The following is a 25,534-nucleotide window of genomic DNA, read 5'->3' on the forward strand; positions in this document are numbered from 1 at the left end:
TGCTGCTGTAATTTATCTACCGGTAACAGACACTGCTGAGTTTCTGAATTTAACAGCAAGCCTAGAAACTTCTGGACCTTTAAGGGCTGAAATCGGGACTTCTCGTAATTTATTATCCATCCGAGGTTCTCTAATCTGGACTTAGCTTTTTTTATCTGAGATAGACAATGATCCACTGAATTTCCCACAATCAAAAAATCATCCAAGTATGGGATAATAAAGATGTCAACTTCCCGTAAATGAGTCATAACTTCGGCCACTATTTTTGTAAATACCCGGGGCGCTGCTGAGAGACCAAAGGGAAGGGCTCTATATTGATAATGACGGATTATACCGTCTATTGATACCGCCACTCTCAGGAACTGCTGGAAATCTGCGTGGATGGGCACATGATAGTATGCGTCTTTTAAGTCCACTACCGCCATAAACCACCCTTCAAACAGCATCTTTATTGTAGAACTAATGGATTCCATTTTAAAGGTGCGTTTAACCAAAAATTCTTTAAGGAAACGCAAATAATCGTTCTGAATGTTTTATCCGGCTCTTGGATTAGGAAATAAGGGAGAGTAGAATCCTCTTCCTCTCTCAGACTCTGGAACCTCTATCAGAACGTTAAGGGTGTTGGTTTAAAGGTATCCCGTGGGACTTGAGTGAACGCCAACCTGAGTCCGGCGGATATCACATTCCGCACCCAGTCACTATTGGTGACCTGTAGCCATGCTGGGAGGAAGGATGACAGTCTACCCCCCACGGGAATTGCTAGTCATTGGTTCTGTCTTTTTCGCTCTCTCGACGAGCGTCTGAACATGAAGCCCGTACCTCTTCTTCTTCTATCCTCCCATCTGGGACGGTCTCTATTAGGTGAAGGGTTACACCTTCTCCCTTGACCGAATCTCCTTCTATTAAACGGACGTCGTTAAGATGGGGACAAAAGATTTGGGAATTTCTTTTTATCATCCCCGGCCTTCTCCAGTAGTTCGTCCAGGACTGCTCTGAATAAATATTCCCCCTCACACGGGATAGTACAGAGTTTCGCCCTGGACTGAATATCTCCCGGCCAGTACTTCAGCCACAGGGCTCTCCGAGCCGCATTAGAGAGTCCTGCTGCCCTGGCGGCCATTCTGACTGCATCAGCCGAGGCATCTGCTAGGAAGGCTGTGCCATCCTGGATTATTGGTAGGGCCTCAAGGATTTCCTGTCTAGATGTTCCTTGTTTTAACTGCGACTCTATCTGGTCCAACCAGACCACCATGGACCTGGCCGTGCAAGTCGATGCTACTGCTGGTCTTAAGGAACCGGCTGCCATTTCCCAGGTATTTTTAAGGAAGGTATCTGCCTTCCTGTCTAGAGGATCTTTAAGGGACCCCATGTCATCAAAGGGTAGCGAGGATCTTTTCGATGCTTTCGCAATAGCTGCATCTAATTTGGGGGCCTTGTCCCAAGTATTCATTGCTGAATCGTCAAAGGGATATCTAAGCTTGAGGGCTGGTGGTAGCGACCCTCTTTTATCTGGCTTTTTCCACTCTCTGCGGATGAGATCCTGGATCTTTTCGTTTAGTGGGAAGACCCTACGCTTCCTCTGCTCCAGCCCCCCCAAACATCACATCCTGCATGGATAATTGAATTGAGGCTTCGGCTCCTCCACCTCCATTGTTCCTCTGACCGCTTTTACCAATTTGTCTACTCGGTCGAGCGGCAGGCAAAACAGACCAGAGTCCTCTTCTTCTGAGGACGAGGGAAATGAAATATGGGAGCCCTTACTTCTCCTCCACTCTGTCGAGGAATCCGACTCCACCAGGTCCTCACCCCTTACACTCTCTGGTTGGGACAGGGATTTTAGGGTTTCCTTCATCTCTGCCCTTACTATATCCCTTAAACACGCCGCTACTGCGGGCGACTCCTATGCCACTGCCTGCTGGATACAGGGGGGACATAACTTTTTGGGGCATGAATCTGGTAACGGGCATGCACAGAGTGCGCATTCCCTGTGTCTGGTTTTACTCGTAGCTTTCTTCCCCTAGAATAAAACACAGAAGGAGGCCCCGTCACTGAGTGAACATTCACGAAGATCACTTACCAGTGCCACAATCAAGTACCGGAGAATGAGGGGGATTTTTCTCAGTCGCTGCTCCTGACCGCCTAGAGGAGCTTTTATGACTGGACTGGTCACTTCGTCCCGGATGCTCCTTACTGTCACGGGCCTCTTTCTTCTTCTGTTTGACCTGCCTAAGGTCATCCAGGGGCAGCAGTGAAGATTGTCGCTGTTGCCGCCGTTGCTGCTGCTTTTGCTGCTGCTCCTGATTGCTCTCCATTACTGGCTTGCAATAATGTGGCCAAGGAAAGGCACCCATCTAGGGTCCTGCCTATATACCCCTCCTCCGGACAGATTTCCTCTTGCCGTGCCCTCCCCCCTAATAGGGCCCCCCTCCCCAGCTGGCGCCGCTTTGGGCAGGGGAACCGGCGCATACCGGCGTCCTCCCGATGGGCGCCGCCATCTTGGGTCCCCGCGCCTGCGCAGTGGCGCCGCCGACCCGGAAGCGCCCCGAGGCTCCGCCCCCTGACATCACCACGATTCTGACGTGACCTGAAGTCACGCGGGACGCCCGGGCGCTCCACCATGGAGCACTCCCCGGCCCCAGCGCCCTGCAGCTGCGCCGCCCCCCCTCAATCCACCGCGATCGCACCGCCAGAGCAGGGAGCCCCCGGGGGGCATACTTACCGGCGGCGGCGCACATATGGAGACGGACCTCCTCCGGATGCCGCTCCCTGCTGTATCCACCACCGCCGTGCCACCCATCCTGGGCCACAGTGGCGTCCTCCAGGAGCTCCGCACCAGGCCGAGGTAGGAGACCCCCTCGCTACCTGTACCGGCCGGCCGGCCTGGGATCCGGTCTGTAGGATCCCGTCCCCTCAGGAACAGGAAACCAACTGATGCGTGGGAGAGGTGCCGCCCTTTTGTATCTGTAGGTTTCCTGTTCCCGAAGGGCGGATCCCCTCTCTCGTGGTGCTGTCATGGGAGTCCGAATAAACTCCCATATAATATTCATCCTTGAATTTATCCTATAAAACTTCCATACAATATTCCATCCTTGAACGCACGCCGCGTGCATCATGTTCTTGTACAATTTGTGAATAATATATATAGGTTCTCCTCGTCGGAGTTATTTTTGAAGGTCAACAAAAAATGATTTTCCTGTAATTCATTTCTCACGCTCTAGGTATAATAATGACTTTTCCCTGTGTGGGATTTTTGATAAAGAGGTTGACAACTAGTTGGACAACCCCTTCTCATTCCTCATGTTTGGTCCTGTTACGATAAAAACACTTACACAAACCTCCCATGCTGGCACCGTCTCAGTGGTGTCGGCACTTGTGTTCTTGGGGCTCTTTTGAGGTTTTACATCATGTGAGCCCTGTGCCCAATCAGCGCTGACGTCACTGTCCCCACCTTCAGACAAATCAAGCATCATGAGGCCGTCAGAGAGCAGCCGCAGCCATGGCCTCCTGTTGATGTTCAATATCACATAAGCCCCGGGACAGTGAGTCTCGACACCGCTGAAGTGGAGCCGGCACGCCAGTGGAGTATGAGTGTTTTTATTTTAATGATGCCAAACATGAAGAATGAGTCCTTTGAAAAAAAAAATATATATATACCGTATTTTTTGGACTAAAAGATGCACCTAGGTTTTAGAGCAGGAAATTAGGAAAAAAATTAACGCAAAAAGTGTGGTCAATTCTGTACTTAATATCCCCTATCCTGGTATGTATGGTCCCCTCACCCCCATCCTGATACACATGGCCATCTCATCCTTACTTAGTATGCATGGATCACTCATCCCTATCCTGGCAGAAATGATCACCCTCATCCCTATGCTAGTATGCGTGGTCACATCCCTATCCTGGTATACAGTGCCCCATCCTTATCCTGGTATGCAGGGCCCCCATCTCATCCTAGTATGCAGGGCCCCATCCCGGTCCTGTTATGCATGGCCCCATCAGAAAATATTAAAAAAAAAAATTACACTTACCTACCCAGGGCTCCCTCACAGCATCCTGCTCCGATGCCAGCAATTGTTTTAGGCTATGTGCCCACGCTGCAGAAATGCTGCAAAATTGTCTGCAGCATTTCCACAACTCCCTGCCGTGGGTAAAATGCATGCGGAATTTGCAAGCGTTTTCTGGCAAAACACTAGCATTTTGCAAGCGTTTTTAGCTTCCATAATGCTAGCCCTTTCCAACCGATTTGAAGCATCGCTTGAAAAAGTGATACAGGTTGGTCCCACTTGTCAAGCATAGTGCTTGACAAGTGCGACCAACTTTTTACTATTGATGCTGCCTATGCAGCATCAGTAGTAAAAGATAGAATGTTAAAAATAAAAAAATGTGTATACTTACCCTGTCATCCCCCAAAGTCCTCCAGGTCCTTAGCGACGCTGCCAGCAACTTCCGTTCACAGAGATGCATTGCGCGAATGACCTCTGATGACAACCGTGACGTCACAAAGGTCATTCGCGCAATGCATCCCTGGGAACGGAAGTTGCTGGCAGCATCGCTGGGGGCCGACAGAGGGTAGATATATCCATTTTTTTAATTTTAATTCTATTTTGTACAGAAATATGGTACACAGGGCATGGAGGAAAGTCTCCTCCAGACCCTGGGTACCATCCGCACATGAAGCACTCACTTTACGTATAGTGGGCATAGCCACATGTGTAAAGTGAGCGTTTCAATGCAATCCTATAGCAGCGGAATCGCCGAGATTCCGCAAAATTAATGGACATGGTGCGGATTTTACTGCGATGCGATTCTACAGCGGAAAAATCCACGGCATGGGCACAGCAATTGCGGATTCCCATAGGATTGCATGGGAATGCGTTGTTATAGCGTTATTTGCACAGCTGCCGGAGTGCTCACCGGGACTGTTCATCAGAGATAGCGGTGAGTATTCATTACTCTTCAGTAGTGCGCAGTGTCAGCCACCGGCTTCCTGCTGCTGCTGGCGGTCATGTGTGCCGCTACTTAAGAGAAATGAATATTCATTGGATTCATTCATTCATCAGGAGACTATTTGATATTGAACTATATTCAAGCGGGACTAGATGAAGAAAACCCTAAAATCATGTATCATGTTATCCGAAACAGTCAGAAAACTAGCCCCATATTGGCAGATCCCAGAACTCAAACTATATACTTTGTAAGTTTATAAGTCACTCCAGTGTCAGGAATAGATAGTATGTGAAAATACCGTATATACCGCTCAGGGAACACTTACCTTTCAGAGATAATTTCCATATTCATACTAAATAATGGCACAGATCTCCCAGACATTATGATTGCACATATCCCTAGTCTTTATAACGATATTGCACTCATTTCCTGACAGACCGCAGCATGGCCATTAGTTAGGAGCTGCTAATGATCTTTGGAGCAGGTAAGTTTTCCCTGAGTGGTACATATTGGGCCGTCTGAAGACTGGGTTTAGTCTAGGACAATTTGTCTGCACTACTAATTAACAGCAGTTACATTACCAAACTAGGGCAGTCCCTATAGGAGAAAAACACAAGAATTATACTGTATTGTCACATACTATCTATTCCTGACACTGGAGGGGCTTATAAACTTACACAGTATATAGTTTGAGGTCTGGGATCTGCCAATATGGGGCTAGTTTTCTGACTGTTTTGGATAACATGATAAATGATTTTAGTTTTTTTTTGTCTAGTCTCGTTTGAATATAGGTCAATATTAAATAGTCTCCTGATGAATCATCTTTGGTGAGGACGATGAAACCCATAGAAATGAGAGGCTTGGAGAGTGAGTGTGTATACATCACCTCACCCTATGTACTGTACTGAACTGTGGGGTACATGTTTTTTCTATTAGTCACCTATTGACTAACCTTCAGGGGATGAATTATGGGTATAGTTTTATATTTGGAATTAATAAAACTTAGTTTTATCCTTTTGTCAGCAAACATGAGGAATGACAGGAGACAACCCATTTAAGAAGATTCAATTTTGGCTAAAACTATTCCAACATTATGAACACAAAAAAGGCTTCTCCCCTATGTGACATCTCTGATGTTTATTAACAGTTGATTTCCAAGTAAAACATTTCCCACATTAAGAAAATGAAAAAGGCTTCTCCTCTGTGTGACTGCTCTGATGGCGATCAAGAAGCGCTTTCTGGTTAAAATATTTCCCACATTAACAGGAAAAAGGCTTCTCCCCTGTGTGAGTTCCATGGTGATTAACCAATTGTGATTTTCGGATAAAACATTTCCCACATTCTGAACATGAATATGGCTTCTCTGCTGTGTGGGTTTTTTGGTGCTTAACACAATCTGATTTATTGTTAAAACATTTCCCACATTCTGAACAGGAAAAAGGCTTCTCCCCTGTGTGAATTCTCTCATGCGTAACAAGACTTGAATTCTGAGTAAAACATTTCCCACATTCTGAACATGAATATGGCTTCTCTGCTGTGTGGGTTTTTTGGTGTGCATCAAGATTCCCTTTCTGGTTAAAACATTTCCCACATTCTGAACAGGAAAAAGGCTTCTCCCCTGTGTGAATTCTCTCATGCGTAACAAGACTTGAATTCTGAGTAAAACATTTCCCACATTCTGAACATGAATATGGCTTCTCTGCTGTGTGAATTCTCTGATGTTTAACAAGACTTGAATTCTGAGTAAAACATTTCCCACATTCTGAACATGAAAAAGGCTTCTCTCCTTTGTGAGTTCTTTGGTGTTCATCAAGATTCCCTTTCTGGTTAAAACATTTCCCACATTCTGAACAGGAAAAAGGCTTCTCCCCTGTGTGAGTTCTATGGTGTCTAATAAAAGTCCCTTTGTGGTTAAAACATTTCCCACATTGTGAACATGAGAATGGCTTCTTTGCTTTAGGAGCAGTTTGTTTTTTAATGCCTCTTTTGCTTTTGTGACTTTGATTTTCCTTAGTAGTCAGTAATGAATCAGAAGATGGGACCTGTTTCATAGGATCAGATGACAGATCTTTGCTGTGAATGGATGATGATATATCTGGAGTAATGGCATTCACTTCATCTGTCAACAGAAAAACAGATAAGGCAGGTTGCAGTTAATACAATAGTTAGGGTTACTGTTAGGCTAAAGTAAGGGTTATTGTTAGGGTTACTGTTAGGCTAAAGTTAGACTAAAGTTAGGGTTACTGTTAGGGTTAAATGGTTAAAATGGTCCGTCAGTATTATAGTGCAGAGGAGGCTTATGCACTTTTATGTTCTGACAGTGAAGAAAGTGCAGTGTCAGATGGCGATGTGGATTTTGAGGGCTTTAGTAGCAGCTCAGAAATGAGCAGTGATTCTGATCCATCCTCACACACAAGGACCAGTACAACAAGAAGGACAAAGAGCGCTTCTGGAGAAATGTCTCCAACTCAGGGAACAATGCCCAGTACTAGCGCTGTCCCTAGTGCTCGTGAATTGGCGCACACCAATGACAAATTACACAACTTTTGGGGTCCAATTTCTCCTGTTACCCTTTGGAAAAAAAAAACGGAGGGCGAAAAGATCATTTTTTGTGGAAAAAAAAAAGACTTTTTATTTTCACGGCTCTACGTAATTAACTTCTAAGAAGCACTTGGAAGCTCAAAACGCCCATCACACATTTCCTTGGGGGGGGGGGTCTAGTTTCCAAAATGGGGTCACTTGTTGTGGGTTTCCACTGTTTAGGCACATCAGGGGCTCTCCAAACACGACATGGCAACCACTAATTATTCCAGCATATTTTACATTCAAAAAGTTAAATGGCGCTCCTTCCCTTCTCAACCCTGCCGTATAATCCATTTTCTCCTGTTACCCTTGCGAAAGTAAAAAAAATTAGGTCTAAAGGAAATTTCTTGTTATAGAAATGTTTATTTTTTCCTTCCACATTCCATTCATTCCTGTGAAGCACCTGAAGGGTTAATAACCTTCTTGAATGTGGTTTTGAGCACCTTGAGGGGTGCAGTTTTTAGAATGGTGACACTTTTGGGTATTTTCTGTCATATTGACCCCCCAAACTCACTTCAAATGTGAGGTGGTCCCTAAAAAAAATGGTTTTGTAAATTTTGTTGTAAAAATGAGAAATCGCTGGTAAACTTTTGACTCTTATAACTTCCTAACAAAAAAAAAAATTGTTTCCAAAATTGTGCTGATGGTAGGCATGTGGGAAATGTTAATTTATTAACTATTTTGTGCGATATGACCCTCTGATTTAAGAGCATTAAAAAAAAGTGAACATTGCAAAATTTTCAACATTTGTGAAATTTCCTTTTTTTAACAAATAAACGCAAGTCATATTACATAAATGTTACCACTACCATAAAGTACAATATGTCACAAGAAAACATTCTCACAATCACCAGGATTCGTTGAAGCATTTTAGAGTTATGACCTCATAGAGTGACACTGGTCAGAGCTGAAAAAATTGGTCACAAAGGCAAAAACAGGCTCTGGCGTGAAAGGGTTAATATTTTGTTGCACAACCTTTTGAGGCAATCACTGCAATCAAACGATTCCTGTAACTGTCAATGAGACTTATGTGGTGCCCTGATTACATATTCCTCTGTATTGGCTTATGACAGGTCGCTGATCCCTCACTGACCTGCCCCCCATTATTACATAACGCATATAATAACATTGATATTATTGGTGATAATGCCTATAATATTGTGGATATTGTGAGGCTTAAAAAAAATTACATCCAGCAAATTGTCATCGGCGATGGCGGCGCCTGCGTAGTAGCGTCTATAAGAGACTACACTCATCACTGTCCCCAATCTCCTCTTTTTCCTGTACTGATCTGGCTGTTCATCACTACAACGACACTCTTAGAAGCACCCTTGACCAAGTAGCTCCCCTCACCCTCAGAACCTCCAAACACAGAGTAAAACAACCCTGGCTCACATCGCAAACTCAACTTCTCCAGCGATGCTCTAGGAGTGCTGAACGCCTATGGAGAAAAACCTGCACACCAGAAGACTTCATCCACTTCAAATTTATGTTAAGAACCTATAACGCTGCCCTTCACCTCGCCAAACAGAACTACTTCACCACCCTGATCTCCTCACTAGCCAACAACCCCAAGAAACTTTTTGACACCTTTCACTCCCTCCTCAGGCCAAAAGCACAAGCCCCTATCACAGACATTTGTGCTGATGACCTGGCCTCCCACTTTACAGAAAAAATAGATAATATCCGTCAGGAAATCTGCACCCAACCACCAAGTGCTGTGATTCCCATGGCTCACTTTCCACATTTGATCCCATCACAGAAGAAGTCTCCAGACTCCTGTCTTCTTCTCGTCCGACTACATGCACGACCGACCCCATTCCCTCACATCTCCTCCAGTCTCTCTCTCCAGTCATCACAACTCACCTAACTACAATCTTTAACCTCTCCTCGGGCATTTTCCCATCCTCCTTCAAACAAGCCATCGTTACTCCATTACTAAAGAAACCCGCTCTCAACCCATCCTGCACTAACTACAGACCAGTCTGCAATCTCCCCTTCATCTCTAAACTTTTGCAGCGCCTGTCTACTCCCGGCTTACCTATTAACTCTCCCACTCACTTCCTCCTAGACTCTTCACAGTCCGGCTTCCGCCCCTACATTTGACTTAAACTGCACGCAAAATGACCAATGACCTTCTGACAGCAAAACGTAATGGTCACCACTCTCTGCTCATTCTTCTCGACCTTTCTGCATCTTTCGACACTGCTGACCACCGTCTCCTACTCTCTAGGCTCCAATCACTGGGCATTAAGGACACTGCTCTCTCCTCGTTCTCTTCCTATCTTTCCGACTGCTCCTTCAGAGTTTTGTTCTCTGGCTCCACGTCATCTCCTCTTCCTCTCAATGTCGGGGTACCTCAGGGCTCAGTCCTTGGCCCTCTTCTCTCGCTACACCGCCCCAATTGGACAAACCATCAGATTTGTCTTTCAGTAACATCTTTATGCTGATGACACACACAATTATACATGTCATCCCCCCACCTTAGCCCCGCTGTACTACAGAACGCCAGTGACTGTTTGTCCGCAGTCTCCAACATCATGTCCGCTCTCTATCTGAAACTCAACCGCTCAAAAACTGAAATTCTTCTGCTCCTGCCGTCTACTAACCTCCCTAAATCTGACATTTCCCTCTCGTGGGTGGCACCATAATAACGCCACGGCAGCAGGCGCGCTGTCTGGGTGTTATGTTTGACACCAATCTCTCCTTCACATCCCATATACAATCTCATGCCCGCTATTGCCGCTTACACCTAAAGAACATCTCTAGAATCTGCCTTATCACCATGGAAACAACAAAAACCCTCACTGTAGCATTGATCCACTCCCGCCTGGATTATGGGCAGCATGGTGGCTCAGTGGATAGCACTGCAGCCTTGCAGCGCTGTAGTCCTGGGTTCGAATCCCACCAAGGACAACATCTGCAAGGAGTTTCTATGTTCTCCCCGTGTTTGCGTGGGTTTCCTCCAGGTACTCCGGTTTCCTCCCACATTCCAAAGATAGGGAATTTAGATTGTGAGCCCCATTGGGGACAGTGATGATAATGTGTGCAAACTGGAATATGTTAGCGCTATATAAAAAATAAAGATTATTATTACTGCAATGCTCTATTAATTGGCCTCTCCGTTACTCCACTATCCCCTCTCCAGTCCATCCTTAATTCAGCAACCAGGGTCATCCATCTGGCTAATCGGTACTCGGACACGTCCACTCTTTGCCAATCCTTACACTGGCTGCCCATTCATTATAGGATCCAATTCAAAGTACTTGTTCTCACCCACAAAGCTCTCCACAGTGCAGCACCCCCCTACATCTCCTCCCTCATTTCTGTCTATCGGCCTGACTGTTGCGCTCTGCAAACGACTTTCGACTAGCATCTGCACTAATCAGTACCTCCCACTCCTGACTCCAAGACTTCTCCCGCGCTGCGCCAATCTTTTGGAATGCTCTACCCCAAGAAATGACTATCCACAATTTGCATAGTCTCAGGCGTTCCTTTAAAACACATTTGTTCAGAGCGGCCTATCACGTTCACTAATCAAAGTCATTGTATGTGTAAGTGTGCGTGTGTATCCCATTCACTATCTCCATCCATCCCTCACTCCCTCAAGATGGCTGGACCTTCATTGTAAATACACACCTGTACTCTGTATCTCCCCCACCTCATTGTAGATTGTAAGCGCTCACCAGCAGGGGCGGCTTATTTTGCTTTAATTATTGTATTGTTAACATTACTTATGACTTGTGTTTTGAAACTGTTAAACTGTAAAGCGCTGAGGAATATGCTGGCGCTATATAAGGATTATTATTATATAAAAATGGGGGGCAGGTCAGTGAGGGATCAGTGACCTGTCATAAGCCAATACAGATGAATATGTAATCAGAGCACCACATAAAGGCTCGCCCACAGCCCCACCCACAGCCCCGCCCCAGAGCACGAGAATCTCATTAACTGAAAGCTACAAATACAGATTAAACAGTAAACCAGAGTTGCCCTCATTTATGGTGGATCATTGGAGCTACTATGAATCCTGACCAGAAGATTAGAGATAATAATATTGCTCCCCATTTCAGGAGAGATTGTGCAGTAATCTGAATTCCTTAGGATCAAAAACAATGTAATTTATGACGTGGAGGGAATCCATGACACCAGGGCTGGAGCCAACACATCTCCTGCAGGCGGGAATAAATGTATATTACAGCCCTCAGCCACGCACAGCTTAGAGATCTATCATGGCACAGGTGGAATGTTTGTCCTGTAGATTATCACAATCCTCCCTGAAGTTAGTTGGTTTTAATACAAACTGAAATGTCAGGATAAAGGGAAACTCTGCTGTTGTTGGACAGAAATCCACACTTGGCCTCACTGCACATTTACTGTTGTCGCTCATAAAAGGGAAGTTTGGTCAGAAAGACTGGACCTGGTCTTGTAGGGACCATGAGACATTCAGCAGCACAGAAGGGAGAGAAGATTCATCCGATAAGATCTCAGGGATCTAGGAAGCCAACAGCATCATTACCCTCCGCTTTCTCTTACAGGCCCAGCATAAGATTTTTCTACAAGTGATTTTCTATCTTGTCAGCACATTCTACGTACGCTGTCATTTGGCTTTATAGTTACAGATCTGGGCAGGTAATGGTCAGCGTCTCCTAATGTGAAGGAGAGAATGGATAATGAAATCAATTATTAAACCTTATATAAGTCAGTTCAGATATGGTATACCAAGATGGCGTCTGTGTCTTCAGACAACACCCTGGAAGGAATCCTTGGAATGCAGAAGCTGAGATACTGGATACCATATATGGAAGTGAAGCTGAAATGGACCTATCATAGACTGACACTGGCTACTCAGGAGATTGTGTGACACCCATTTCCTGTCACTTTGTTATAAGAATAAACTTCAGTTGTGTGCAAGCCTTTGCTGAGAAAGGAGTAGACATCTAACTCTGTGTTCGGTGTGACTCTTGAAGTGTGCACTCGGCCTATATTGGGTCAGGTACAAGCAATCATATAGATCTCGCTTTAAGGGATCACCCTCACACTAATCCCAGGAGTTATGTGGATCCTCCAGGTTGTAAGTTCTATAGAAAAGAGCTTTCAATGCCCAAAGTCATTTGAACAGTTTTGGGTGGAGGAGAATGTTGTGGTCTAGAGGCAAAATGGTGATCATGGTAATACGGCCGGACTACACCACCGATAAAGCAGCGACAGCCGGTGACTGAGAGGAATCTGTGACTTCTCTGCATTCAGTGGTTACTACTCACCTGGGTAGTCATATGTGGGAATCTCCTCTTTACACCGCTCATCATCTCTCACATGTGTCTCTGTAGTATTAATATGGGTCAGATCTTCACCCTGAAACAAATATTGTAAAAGTCACAGACAGATGGAGACGTCCCATCTATGATCAGCTCTAATCCTGCCATCTCCACCGTTCTCATTACACAAGTATAAAACATATAATACTGGTGGATAAAACAAGACTGAGCACAAGACCTTCACAGCCGTCTACACATCATAGGGGAGATCTCCTGACACCTTCTCTCCATCTACCTGATGATCCTGAGGAGCACTGGGATCTTCTCGGTTACAGTCCTGTGGAAGACGAGGACGGGGACATCGCTCTGGTGTTGTCCTCTTACTGGATAGATCTGGAGGAAACACATACAGGGACTGAATTCATTCTCTACATACAGATAATTATAGGCCGTGTGTATTTAGTCCTGTCTATTACCTGGAGATGTGAGGGGCTGGGGAACCTCCATTATGACGTTCTTGTACAGATCGCTGTGTCCTTCTAAATACTCCCACTCCTCCATGGAGAAATAGACAGAGACATCCTGACACCTTATAGGAACCTGACACATACAATGATATACCGTCATCCCCCGATCCCTTCATAGCGTTACTGTATAATGTCCCAGCAGTGTCACCTCTCCAGTCAGCAGCTCAGTCATCTTGTAGATGAGTTCTAGGATCTTCTGGTCATTGATGTCCTCATGGATCAGGGGGTGAGGTGGAGGCCCCGTGATTGGGCTCAGGGGTCTTCCCCATCCCTCTGACACAGGGTCCGGACAGCGATCACTAGAGGTCTTCTTCACCACTGTGTAATCCTGGTTATGGAGAGACACATTAATAAATCTCACTCCAGACATTTCCAGAGTCCTCACCTCTCCAGTTCTGTCCATCTGTTATTCCCATAGATAAGAATGATGTAATGTGACGTCATCAGAATCTCTCACCTCTCCAGTGAGACGGAAGAGGATCTCTAGGGTGAGGTGTAACATCCTCTCCACCATCTTGTCTCTGTCCATATCCATCCTTGATGGGTAAATCAGGAAAATTCTCTTTTGTAGAAGATCTTCACTGAGAGGATCCGATATTGTAGAGACCTGAATGAGAAGATGCTCCGATGTAACATCATAAGAATCCTGTGTAATAATACAATTACTGGAGATAATAAGGGAAACATATGAGGAGATTTATTATTTTACAGGGTTTAGTTTTCTTCCCTGACATCTACTAATAAAACCTATATATTTAGGCCACAGACAACAAGCAGTTTCCTCCTCGGAGTCGGCAGCTGAACACGTTCCTCATAGACTCATCTTCCATAACGCTAATTCTCGTCTCATTACCGACACTGGAATCGGCATTAGCAATACTGCAGGAGATATTCATTACACGCGACATGAGAAATAACTCCTTCATGATGAGGACGACATCTTCATCTTCTACTGCGGCTCTAGAGACAGATGTGGCCAGAGTCGGTCACTGCCTCCATCCCCACCGGCCGTCTATATGAAGGTTTCCCGTCTTCCCCGCACTGGAATCTTCTATCACGTTAGATCTGAGCTCTGAGTCACACACAGAAGTTTGAGGCTTTTAGAAAAGATTTTTTGTTTACACAATCAACGCGGACAGAAATGATCTGATCCCAAAGTCTCCATGTACAGTGATTTATGGGGATTATTTCTGGCCTTAGGCTTTCCTATATTACAAGAAAAACACCAGAAAAAGCCGATATTAAAACGTTTCTAATGAAAAATTGGCTCCAACAATTCTTGTAAAAAGAAAAACATAAAGCAGAAGACACATTTTACTATTTTTTAACAAGTGAAACATTTTTTTTTTTTTTTTTTTACAAATTAATTCTTTTTGGAACCATAACATATATGAACACCGCAGGGACGGCACAGGAGCGGCTGCAACAAAAACCATGGCAGTTTAAAGGGAAGATGCCATCAAAGCCGCATGTGGCCTTGGCGTGCGTTCCACATGCCGCATGTGGCCTTGGCGTGCGTTCCACATGCCGCATGTGGCATTGGCATGCGTTTGTTAAATATTAATAATCCGTTAATTTCGTATAAGACTCAGTTCTGTACATTGCTTTAGCTGACACGACATAGGCTATTTTTGTAAGTTTGGCTCATGGTACAGGACAACTCCATATATATACCTGGATCACGTGCTTTAGGAGACGTATATAATTCATGGCTCACTCTAGAGGTCGCTCGCTCCTTCCCTCACCAACATGAGACAGAGACGCAAGATGTCATCTCTGCACGGACATAACTCAACAGCTGGTATGTTAATCCAACTCACATCCAGAGAAGCTACGCACTACAGGACACATGTCTTTTCAGAGTTCCAGGAAAGAAGGTTACAAGCTTAGCTATGAACTAATGGACAATCTCTCTTTCTCCTATTTTTATGTTTTTCTGTAATAATCTTTTCTTTGATGGAAGAAACCAAATAAACCACTACATTTTTATCTGGTAACTAGTCCTGAGTATTTTACAAGACTCACATTATTTTACATTGGAGAGCCAGCCACATCTGAATTTTTGTATTTTTTTTGCGGATTTCCCTCAACTTGCCCAAAAGGGGGATTGAACTTTGCTAACGTCAGTCATATGTGCAAGTTATCAGGAACTCCACTACTCACAAGAATCAGACAGAACCTAGAAGTGAGGACTAAGAATTGCCAGATAGATTGAGAAGTACTACAAGTGCCAAAGTGCCAGACGTGCTGAAGCCAGACGTGTGAAGACAAGAGCCCAGCGTTGTCCATCAAAGGAACAAGCTGAGACATTTCAAGGTAAGAGAAATAAAATGGATGTCATTAATTCTTATGCTAAGCAGAGTAAATTGAAATTTAAGTCTGTAGACAAGTCTAATCCAGAAGTATTATGGCTTAGCTTATATGCAGAGTGTGAACTGGAGAATCAGAAGTTAGATTCTAAGTTTTTCAATAGAGAAAGAGAGAGATTAAAAAATATTCTACAGATGGTAGATATATTTCATAGATCTGTGTCAGAGAAATCCAAAAATGATTGTGTAAAGGAAAATAGTGATGTTCCCGAGATACATTGTAATGTGGAAAAGCAGTTACAAGATGAAAGGCAAATAGTAGCAGCAGCCATTCAAGGTGACCTTGCAGACGTGGAACAAGATGGAGAAGTAGGAGGAGACTTCAGAATTGACGTAGAGGACGTACAAGGGAAAGACGGACCACTAAAAATAGACGACTCACAGGCCCAACTCCGAAGTAAAGTAAGGAAAAGTTTGCTAAAAATATGCAAAATCATTCCTGCATATGATAACAAAATCCATGTTTGTAGAAACTCTGAGGTTTTTGACAGCTGTGTTGACAAATTTGATTTATCTAACGAGGAGAAGAATCAGTTGTCCAAAATGTGGATCCCTGTAACCTTTGCTAGGAGATTGACTTTAAAGTTATCTGGTGAAACACATGAGAACTTAAATGATAAAGACAGATTACAAAGTCTAATTTTTTGTTCATCAAATGAAAATCATCCAGATATTGATATTCTTCAAAAATTAAGGATTGGTCGGAAGGAATGTACTTTCACGTTTATGTCTATATATGAACGTCTGTACAAAATGCTGAGTGAGAATGTCAAAACACCGTCCCTCATAAGGAGTTTTGTAAGCAAATTTTGGTTTCTAAATCCTGCATCTCGTGTTATTGCGTCACAAAAAGATTCTTTATTGGAATGTGCGCAATCCCTTGATTTTGCCAGAAGACACGAGAATCGTGAAAGGAAAGTAAATCGTGCTAATTTTGTGAAGACAGGCAGAGTAAAATCTTATCAGAAGCCTGTATTAGCAAAGCCTTCTAAAATGAGTTTTCCCCAAAATCAAATTTATGAAGCACGAAGAAAATCACGTTTGTTATAAGCCTTATGGAATCACCAAAGGATCACCGAAAAGACACAGATTGAATTAAGAAAAATGATGAGTTTTGATCTTCTTTCTGTAAAAAAGATGGCCGAATGTGACAGACAGAAGCAGGTGGTGAGTGACATCATTGACTTTGAGCTGACGGGTCCATCGGAGCAGCTCAGAAAATCCGTTAACTTCAAAGTAGCAAGAATATTTAAAGACATCTTTTACAGGGAAAGAGTGGGTGTAGGAATTGGCTAGAAAAAGTAATTATATATATATTGTGCAAAAGAATTATACAATTAGTTATATGTAATTATTTTATAGAGTATAATCCTGTAGTTCTATAGTTTTGTATATACATATTCATACAGTATATATAGAGTGTTTGTAGAAGTAGAGATTGTAGAACTGTATTTTTTAGTGAAAATTAAAATCTACATCAGTAATAATATTTAGAATTATGAATATGATATTAACCTTCTCTTATTTTTCCTTAGAATTTTCATTTCAAAGCAGGACTTAATCGGAAAAATTCTCTTACAAGGATTTATGCCTTTATTTACACAGGAAGTTGCAATAATTGCATGATTTTATATTTAACACTTAAAAGGAAATGACTAACTGCATTTTAAAATGTGTTCTGTGTGTGTTCCTTTACTGCATGGCTTGAGAAGGAGAAGAAATTCGAAGTGCACCTGAAGAAACAGAGGAATGGAGACATGTGACCCAGAGAAGCAGGAGGATCAGGAGGCAGTCAGCACCCATACTGCTCAGAAACCAGTACCAGGCTCTCACGCAGGAAAACGATGAAGAAATACATCAGGATAAGACTTTGCCCACAAACAGCAACCTTGTACGCCTTCAGAGTCCTCCTGGATGGAGAAAGAAAAATGTTGTGAAGAAGAAACGGAGAGTGGTGGTCATGGGGGATTCCCTGTTGAGAGGAACAGAGGCCGCTATCTGCAGACCGGATATAACTTCAAGAGAAATGTGCTGTCTTCCAGGTGCAAAAATTAAAGATGTGTCTGACAGGATATCAGGACTCTTCAGACCTACAGATGACTACCCATTCCTGCTACTACATGTGGGGACAAATGACACCGCAAGAAACGACCTGGAAACCATCTGCAGAGACTTTGAAGACTTAGGCAAGAAAGTGAAAGAACTGGGAGCGCAGGTGGTCTTCTCTTCCATCCTCCCAGTGGATGGCCATGGAACAAGGAGGTGGAATAAGATTCTACAGGTGAACAACTGGCTACGTCGATGGTGCCGTCAGCAACGATTTGGATTTCTGGATCACGGAGTGAACTACTTATACGATGGACTACTTGCTAGAGATGGGGTGCACCTTACGAAGACTGGAAAGCATGTATTTGGAAGTCGCCTTGCTACACTTGTAAGGAGAGCTTTAAACTAGAACAACATGGGAAGGGAAGCAAAAGACCAGAAAAAGCCATACACCTGACAAATGCTATTGAGAACTCTGCTATTAGAAGTGGAAAGGAAGAACAAAGACGAAAGAATATAATTAATAAAAATATTGGAGAAAGAGAAACCAATCACAAACTAAAATGCTTCTATACTAACGCACAAAGCATGGGCAACAAACAAGGAGAATTGGAACTACTAACACAGGAAAAGAAATATGATGTCATTGGAATCACTGAAACTTGGTGGGACAATACACATGATTGGAATACAAGACTAGAAGGATACAACTTATTTGCAAGAAACAGATTTGATAAACGAGGAGGAGGTGTCGCATTGTATGTTAGAAACGCATATATCTGCACAGAGATCCAAGCTTCAGAGACTGGGAGTTCTGTGGAAACTGTTTGGGTAAGAATACAAGGACAGAACAATGGAAAGGACACCATTGTAGGCATTTACTACAGGCCGCCTGTGCAAGCTGAAGATATGGATGAACTCTTTATGCATCAAATGGCCAAGTTCTCCAAAAAATATGACATAGTTGTCATGGGAGATTTCAACTATCCAGACATTTGTTGGGAATCTCTCTCAGGCAAAACTAACAGGTCAAGGAAATTCTTATCCTCTCTTGCTGACAACTTTATCTTCCAAAAGGTAGGGGAGAAAACAAGGGGAACTGCTACCTTGGATCTAATCCTTATAAACAGGGAGGAAATGGTTGAGGAGGTAAAAGTGGCTGGGACCCTAGGAGGTAGTGACCATGCTATTTTAGAATTTTGGATAACTAGAGGCGGAAGACCTGTGAAGACTCAGACGTCAAGGTTAGATTTCAGAAAGGCAGATTTTAAGGGATTCAGAAAGAGAATTGGAGGGATCCAATGGCTGGATATCCTAAAAGACAAAAATGTCCAGGAGGGATGGGAAATCTTGAAAAATGAAATTCTCAAAGCACAGTTGTTAACAATTCCGAAAAGAGGGAAGAATAGGAAGCATTTAAGGAAACCAGGATGGATGAACACAGAACTTAAGCACATGCTAAAAAGAAAAAAAAGGTTTATAAAATGGAAAGAGGGAGGCATATCTAAAGAAGAATATAATGCTGTCTGCAGAACCTGCAGGGCACAAATCAGATTAGCTAAAGCTGAAAATGAATTGAGGCTTGCAAGAGATGTCAAAAACAATAATAAAGGATTTTGGGGATATGTCAAAAGTAAAAGAAAAGTCAAAGATGCTATAGGATTTTTACAGGATGAAAATGATGAAATGGTAAGACAGGATGTTGAGAAGGCTGAACTTTTAAATTCCTATTTTGCATCTGCTTTCTCTCAGAAAGGAAATGTAACATCAACTGTTATTCACTGTCCTATTAAGGGAATAGAAGAATCCAGGATATCTATAAACAGAAAGATAGTGAGGAAACACTTAGCTAACCTAAATGAATTCAAGTCTCCAGGTCCAGATGAATTACACCCCAGAGTACTGAAGGAGATAGCAGAAGAAATTTTTGAACCCCTCTCCATAATCTTTGAAAATTCTTGGAGAACAGGAGAAGTGCCAGAAGACTGGAGAAGAGCAAATGTTGTTCCTATCTTCAAAAAAGGGGAAGAAGGTGGACCCAGGGAACTATAGGCCGGTGAGTCTGACTTCTATACCAGGAAAGATCTTTGAACAAATTATTAAACAACATGTATCTCAATACCTGGATAAGAATGAAGTGTTTAAACAGAGTCAGCATGGGTTTGTAACTAATAAGTCATGTCAGACTAACTTAATTTCCTTCTATGACGGTATCACTGATTGGGTGGATCAAGGAAATGCTGTAGATATAGTATATCTTGACTTCAGCAAAGCATTTGACAAAGTCTCTCATACAATCCTTATTGAAAAAATGACTAAGTATGGAATGGACAAGGCAACTGTTAGGTGGATTCATAACTGGCTTAGTGATCGAACCCAAAAAGTGGTCGTAAATGGCTGCACATCCAGTTGGAAGAATGTCTCAAGTGGGGTACCACAGGGCTCTGTCCTGGGCCCTGTATTGTTCAACATCTTTATCAACGATTTAGATGAAGGAATTGAGGGTAAACTGATTAAATTTGCTGATGACACAAAGCTAGGAGGGATAGCTAATACTAGAGAAGAGAGAGAGAGGATTCAAAAAGATTTAAATAAACTGGAGAAGTGGGCAGCAACTAACAGAATGGTTTTTAACAGGGAGAAATGCAAAGTACTACATCTGGGCAATAAAAATGAAAAAAGCATATATAGAATGGGAGGAATAGGGCTAAGTGACAGCACATGTGAAAAAGACTTGGGTATACTAATAGATCACAGACTGAATATGAGTCAACAGTGTGATGCAGCAGCAAAAAAGGCAAATGCAATTCTAGGATGTATTAACAGAAGCATACAGTCTAGATCACGTGAAGTCATTATTTCCCTCTACTCCTCTTTGGTCAGACCTCATCTGGAATATTGTGTCCAGTTTTGGGCACCACATTTTAAAAAAGACATCAACAAACTGGAGCAAGTTCAGAAAAGAGCGACCAGAATGGTGACCGGTCTGCAAACCCTGTCTTATGAGGAAAGGTTGCAGGATTTGGGAATGTTTAGTTTGCAAAAGAGAAGACTGAGAGGAGACTTTATAGCTGTCTACAAATATCTAAAGGGCTGTCACATTGTATAAGGATCAACTTTATTCTCATTTGCACAAGGAAAGACTAGAAGCAATGGGATGAAACTGAATGGGAGGAGACACAGATTAGATATTAGAAAAAACTTTTTGACAGTTAGAGTGATCAATGAGTGGAACAGGCTGCCACGAGAAGTGGTGAGTTCTCCTTCAATGGAAGTCTTCAAACAGAGGCTGGACAGACATCTGACTGGGATGATTTAGCGAATCCCGCTATGAGCAGGGGGTTGGACCAGATGGAGGTCCCTTCCAACTCTACGATTCTATGATTCTATGAATGACTACCACAGTATATGAAATTTGAACCTTGTTCTAATAATAAGTATACCAGTATACTATGTCCCTGTTCTTTAGGAAAAGAATTTTTAAGGAGGGTCTCAACTTTTGCAAACCAATGGAATTTTTTTCCAGGCCTAAGGCTAAGTGCACACGTACCGGAACTCTCGCGGAAATTACCACGAGAATTCCGGAATTCCATTCCGCGGGAAAGTCGCATTTTAAATTCCCGCGATTTTCCCACGGAAAAACTAGCATTTTGCAAGCGTAATTAGCTTGCAAAACGCTAGCGTTTTCCAAGCGATCTGTAGCATCGCTTGGAGAACTGATTGACAGGTTGATCACACTCGTCAAACATAATGTTTGACGAGTGTGACCAACTTTTTACTACTGAGGCCGCCTATGCAGCATCAGTAGTAAAAGATAGAATGTTAAAAAAAATAAAAAATGGTGTTATTCTCACCTTCCGTCGTCCCGCGCAGCCGTTCCCAGTAATCCTTTGCGAAAATGCCAGCGATGACGTCCGTTCTCGCGGTCATTCGCGCGACGTCATCACGAATTACCGCGAGACTTCGCGATCCCGCGAGAACGGACGCCATCGCGGGCATTTTCGCAAAGGATTACTGGGAACGGAAGCGTGGAGAGAGGCGGGAAGGCTGCGCGGGACGCCGGAAGGTAAGAATAACAATATTTTTTTATTTTAATTCTATTTTTTACAGGGATATGGTACCCAGAGCCCGGAGGACAGTCTCCTCTCCTCCGGACCGTGGGTACCATCCGCAATTGCTCTGCTTACTTTTCGCATGGTGTGCACAGCCACTTGCGGGAAGTAAGCGGAACAATGCATTCCTATGGGTGCGGGATCGCCGCGATTCCGCAAAATTAATGAGCATGCTGCGGTTTTTACCACGAAGCGATTCCGCCGCGGTAAAAACCGCAGCATTAGCACAGCATTGCGGAATCCCATAGGAATGCATGGGATGCTTATTTTTCGCGTTTTCGCGGCAAAATCGCGCGGTTAAAACCGCCGCGGAAACGCGAAAAAAACGCCACGTGTGAACTCAGCCTAAATGTCAAGTATAGCTATACAATATATTTTTATGTCATGTGTATTTGGGGAATATTCAAAGAAATATTAAGACTAAATTTAAATAGTTTACAATGCATTGATAATTAGGATAATTTGGGTTAAAATACGTGTATTCATCACACCTCTGTATGTGGGATAATATGTGACACAGTCTGAGTGACAGTGACTGAGTGTAGGAGCAGCTGCTGAGCGAGTAATGTGATACGTTTGGTGTGTGTGAGGCCTCAGGATTCTGAATGCAATAAAAAAACAAAAAACAAAAACAAACTGTCTTTAGGAGAAATATGCAGATCAGTTAAATTACTAGAATATTAAGATATAATGAAATATTATCTACACAACATATATTTCTATATTTCTATAGTAATTTCTTGATTTAGTTAATTGTGATAAGCGCAAAGTGCAATCGCACATCAAAATGGTTTATGAAGAAAATCTACATTTAAATTAATTTTTCCAAAGGATAATTTTATAATATTCAAATTAGTTTTAATGGTTACACATCTTCAGACAAATAATGGTATAAGCAAGTATAATATTTACACAATTTATAAATTAATTATTTTTAATTTTGGTTTTGATAAATGAATTATTTCATAAAACAATATTTTTCGGTATTAATGGGGAAAAAGTGTTTTTGATCCTGACTACATCACATTTGATTAATACCTCTTCTTCACACATTTTAATAAAAAAGAAATATTAATAAGGTACAATGGTATAAGTATTGGGTATAATAACATTTGAGTATTATAAAGAGTCATTTCTGAGGAGTATTACATGCAAAGTTGCATAATTTGAATGTTTTGGTAATACAAGTTTATGACAATTATGAAATAATCCAGATCATGGAAATATTAAGGGTATATGTTACTGAAGACATAACTACTCTGCATCAACATAAAGGCCTTATTTTTATTCTTATTCTTATTTTAATTTAATTTTTTATTCTATTTTTTATTTTAATTCTTACATTTTTATTTTTTCTTTCATCAATAGTAAAGTAATATCTACTATAGAATTTTGCTTCATTAAATATAACAATGATACGGTTTCATTACAAAGGAAAATGTTTCAGTTCTGAGTTATATGCAACAATTCTTTTATTCATTCATTCGCTCACTCATATATTCTTATTTTGGTTCATGGCTTTACATTCCTACATATTATTAGTATAATAAATATATTCCTTATTAATAAAGATGAAAACACTGGTTACATAAAACACAGTGACACCTATGGGTTGGAAAAGGTAATTACACCTATGACATAAAAAATGTTCTATCACATGAAGAATATGGATAATAATGTATTATCACTTATTATTGGTTTATTATTTCAAACATTGAAATCCATATACGGTACAAATTCTGATAATAATTATATGGATATTGCTGATTGCTATGGTACGCTGTGATATTATAGGATAGGAAAATTACCAGATTTGGTATAGAATAGGGAATGAAGACTTCAAGCAAGATACTGAAATTACGTTAAGACTTTTCATATTTCTAAACTTTATTGATTCTTATCAGTTGCAAGAAGAATGCCGCTATCCAGAAGTCCCAGAAGGTAACAAAGCTATGATTACTGAGTAATAGACTGTGTTAATTACAAGTGCAGTATCCACCACCGACAGCCACAAGTGCAGTATCCACCACCGACAGCCACAAGTGCAGTATCCACCACCGACAGCCACAAGTGCAGTATCCACCACCGACAGCCACAAGTGCAGTATCCACCACCGACAGCCACAAGTGCAGTATCCACCACCGACAGCCACAAGTGCAGTATCCACCACCGACAGCCACAAGTGCAGTATCCACCACCGACAGCCACAAGTGCAGTATCCACCACCGACAGCCACAAGTGCAGTATCCACCACCGACAGCCACAAGTGCAGTATCCACCACCGACAGTCACAAGTGCAGTATCCACCACCGACAGTCACAAGTGCAGTATCCACCACCGACAGTCACAAGTGCAGTATCCACCACCGACAGTCACAAGTGCAGTATCCACCACTGACAGCCACAAGTGCAGTATCCACCACTGACAGCCACAAGTGCAGTATCCACCACTGACAGTCACAAGTGCAGTATCCACCACTGACAGTCACAAGTGCAGTATCCACCACTGACAGCCACAAGTGCAGTATCCACCACTGACAGCCACAAGTGCAGTATCCACCACTGACAGCCACAAGTGCAGTATCCACCACTGACAGCCACAAGTGCAGTATCCACCACTGACAGCCACAAGTGCAGTATCCACCACTGACAGCCACAAGTGCAGTATCCACCACTGACAGTCACAAGTGCAGTATCCACCACTGACAGTCACAAGTGCAGTATTCACCACTGACAGCCACAAGTGCAGTATCCACCACTGACAGTCACAAGTGCAGTATCCACCACTGACAGTCACAAGTGCAGTATCCACCACTGACAGCCACAAGTGCAGCATCCACCACTGACAGCCACAAGTGCAGCATCCACCACTGACAGCCACAAGTGCAGTATCCACCACTGACAGCCACAAGTGCAGAATCCACCACTGACAGTCACAAGTGCAGTATCCACCACTGACAGCCACAATTAAAGTGTCTAACCTGACAACCAGAGGACGATGATCCTATGATGCTGAGATGAACTGTGTTATCACGTTCTTACCAAGTTCCAGAGGTTTCCAATCACCTGTAAAGCTTTGATGAAGGCTGGTGAACAATGAAGGTAATTGTCAGGAAGCTACAACCCTGACATGTGTCCTGTGCATTAGGACAAGGACTGGTTATGATGCTATGTTTAGCAAGGAAGAGTCATTTTAACCCTTGCTTTGCTGACCAAAGATGTCACACCTGTTCAAAGACCAGTGCCGATGGAGGATTCCAGAATATCCAAGGCGAGCCAATGTAAGCCCAGGTTTTTTTAAAGGTGAGATTGCACAGATATTAAAGCTGCATTTCATCTATAGACTTTGTTTCCTTATCAACATTTGAATTTATGGACTTTGATTTTATACACAACACGATTTCTAAAACATCTATATGCTATAGAAAAACTGTGTTTTTAAAAGAACCAAGAAGAAGACAGAAGACATCAAAATGAAGACCAGATGACATCAGATGATGATGACTGGACCTGAGATGCTTCAATTTAGATTTAGGGAAGTATAATTATACATATTGTATATGAATATTGTTCACGGCTTACCATAACATGAATTCACATCATTACGTGCGTATAACAATAATCTGATGTTATTGATATTAAATTATTTTGTCAAAGAAGAAAAGAAGAAAGAAGATCTTGTTATATTTTGAG

The 25,534-nt window shown here is 42.6% G+C and overlaps 1 protein-coding gene across 1 annotated transcript; it reads right to left on the reverse strand.

Annotated features, from left to right (window-relative positions):
• Positions 1-6,065: 6,065 nt before the first annotated feature.
• LOC141077549 (uncharacterized) lies at positions 6,066-13,685 on the reverse strand. Its single transcript, XM_073564551.1, has 5 exons — positions 13,464-13,685; positions 13,265-13,388; positions 13,084-13,181; positions 12,795-12,885; positions 6,066-7,066 (listed from the first exon to the last, which is right to left on the reverse strand). Exons 1-5 carry the CDS (start codon positions 13,683-13,685, stop codon positions 6,207-6,209), a joined length of 1,395 nt encoding a protein of 464 aa, XP_073420652.1. The 3' UTR covers positions 6,066-6,206.
• Between the last annotated feature and the right edge of the window lie 11,849 nt (positions 13,686-25,534).

This window comes from Dendrobates tinctorius, unplaced genomic scaffold (genome assembly GCF_039654945.1).
Source record: "Dendrobates tinctorius isolate UK_male_01 unplaced genomic scaffold, ASM3965494v1 ptg000456l, whole genome shotgun sequence".
In the NCBI taxonomy this organism is placed as follows: domain Eukaryota; kingdom Metazoa; phylum Chordata; class Amphibia; order Anura; family Dendrobatidae; genus Dendrobates; species Dendrobates tinctorius.

Bases quoted from the DNA above. Each gene is read 5' to 3' on its own strand.
- LOC141077549 (XM_073564551.1), bottom strand. From the start codon at position 13,685: ATGTCTGGAGTGAGATTTATTAATGTGTCTCTCCATAACCAGGATTAC. The intron at 13,389-13,463 runs GTGACACTGCTG...TGTATGTGTCAG, and splicing joins CTGAGCTGCTGACTGGAGAG to GTTCCTATAAGGTGTCAGGA. The intron at 13,182-13,264 runs GTAATAGACAGG...TGTTTCCTCCAG, and splicing joins CCAGCCCCTCACATCTCCAG to ATCTATCCAGTAAGAGGACA.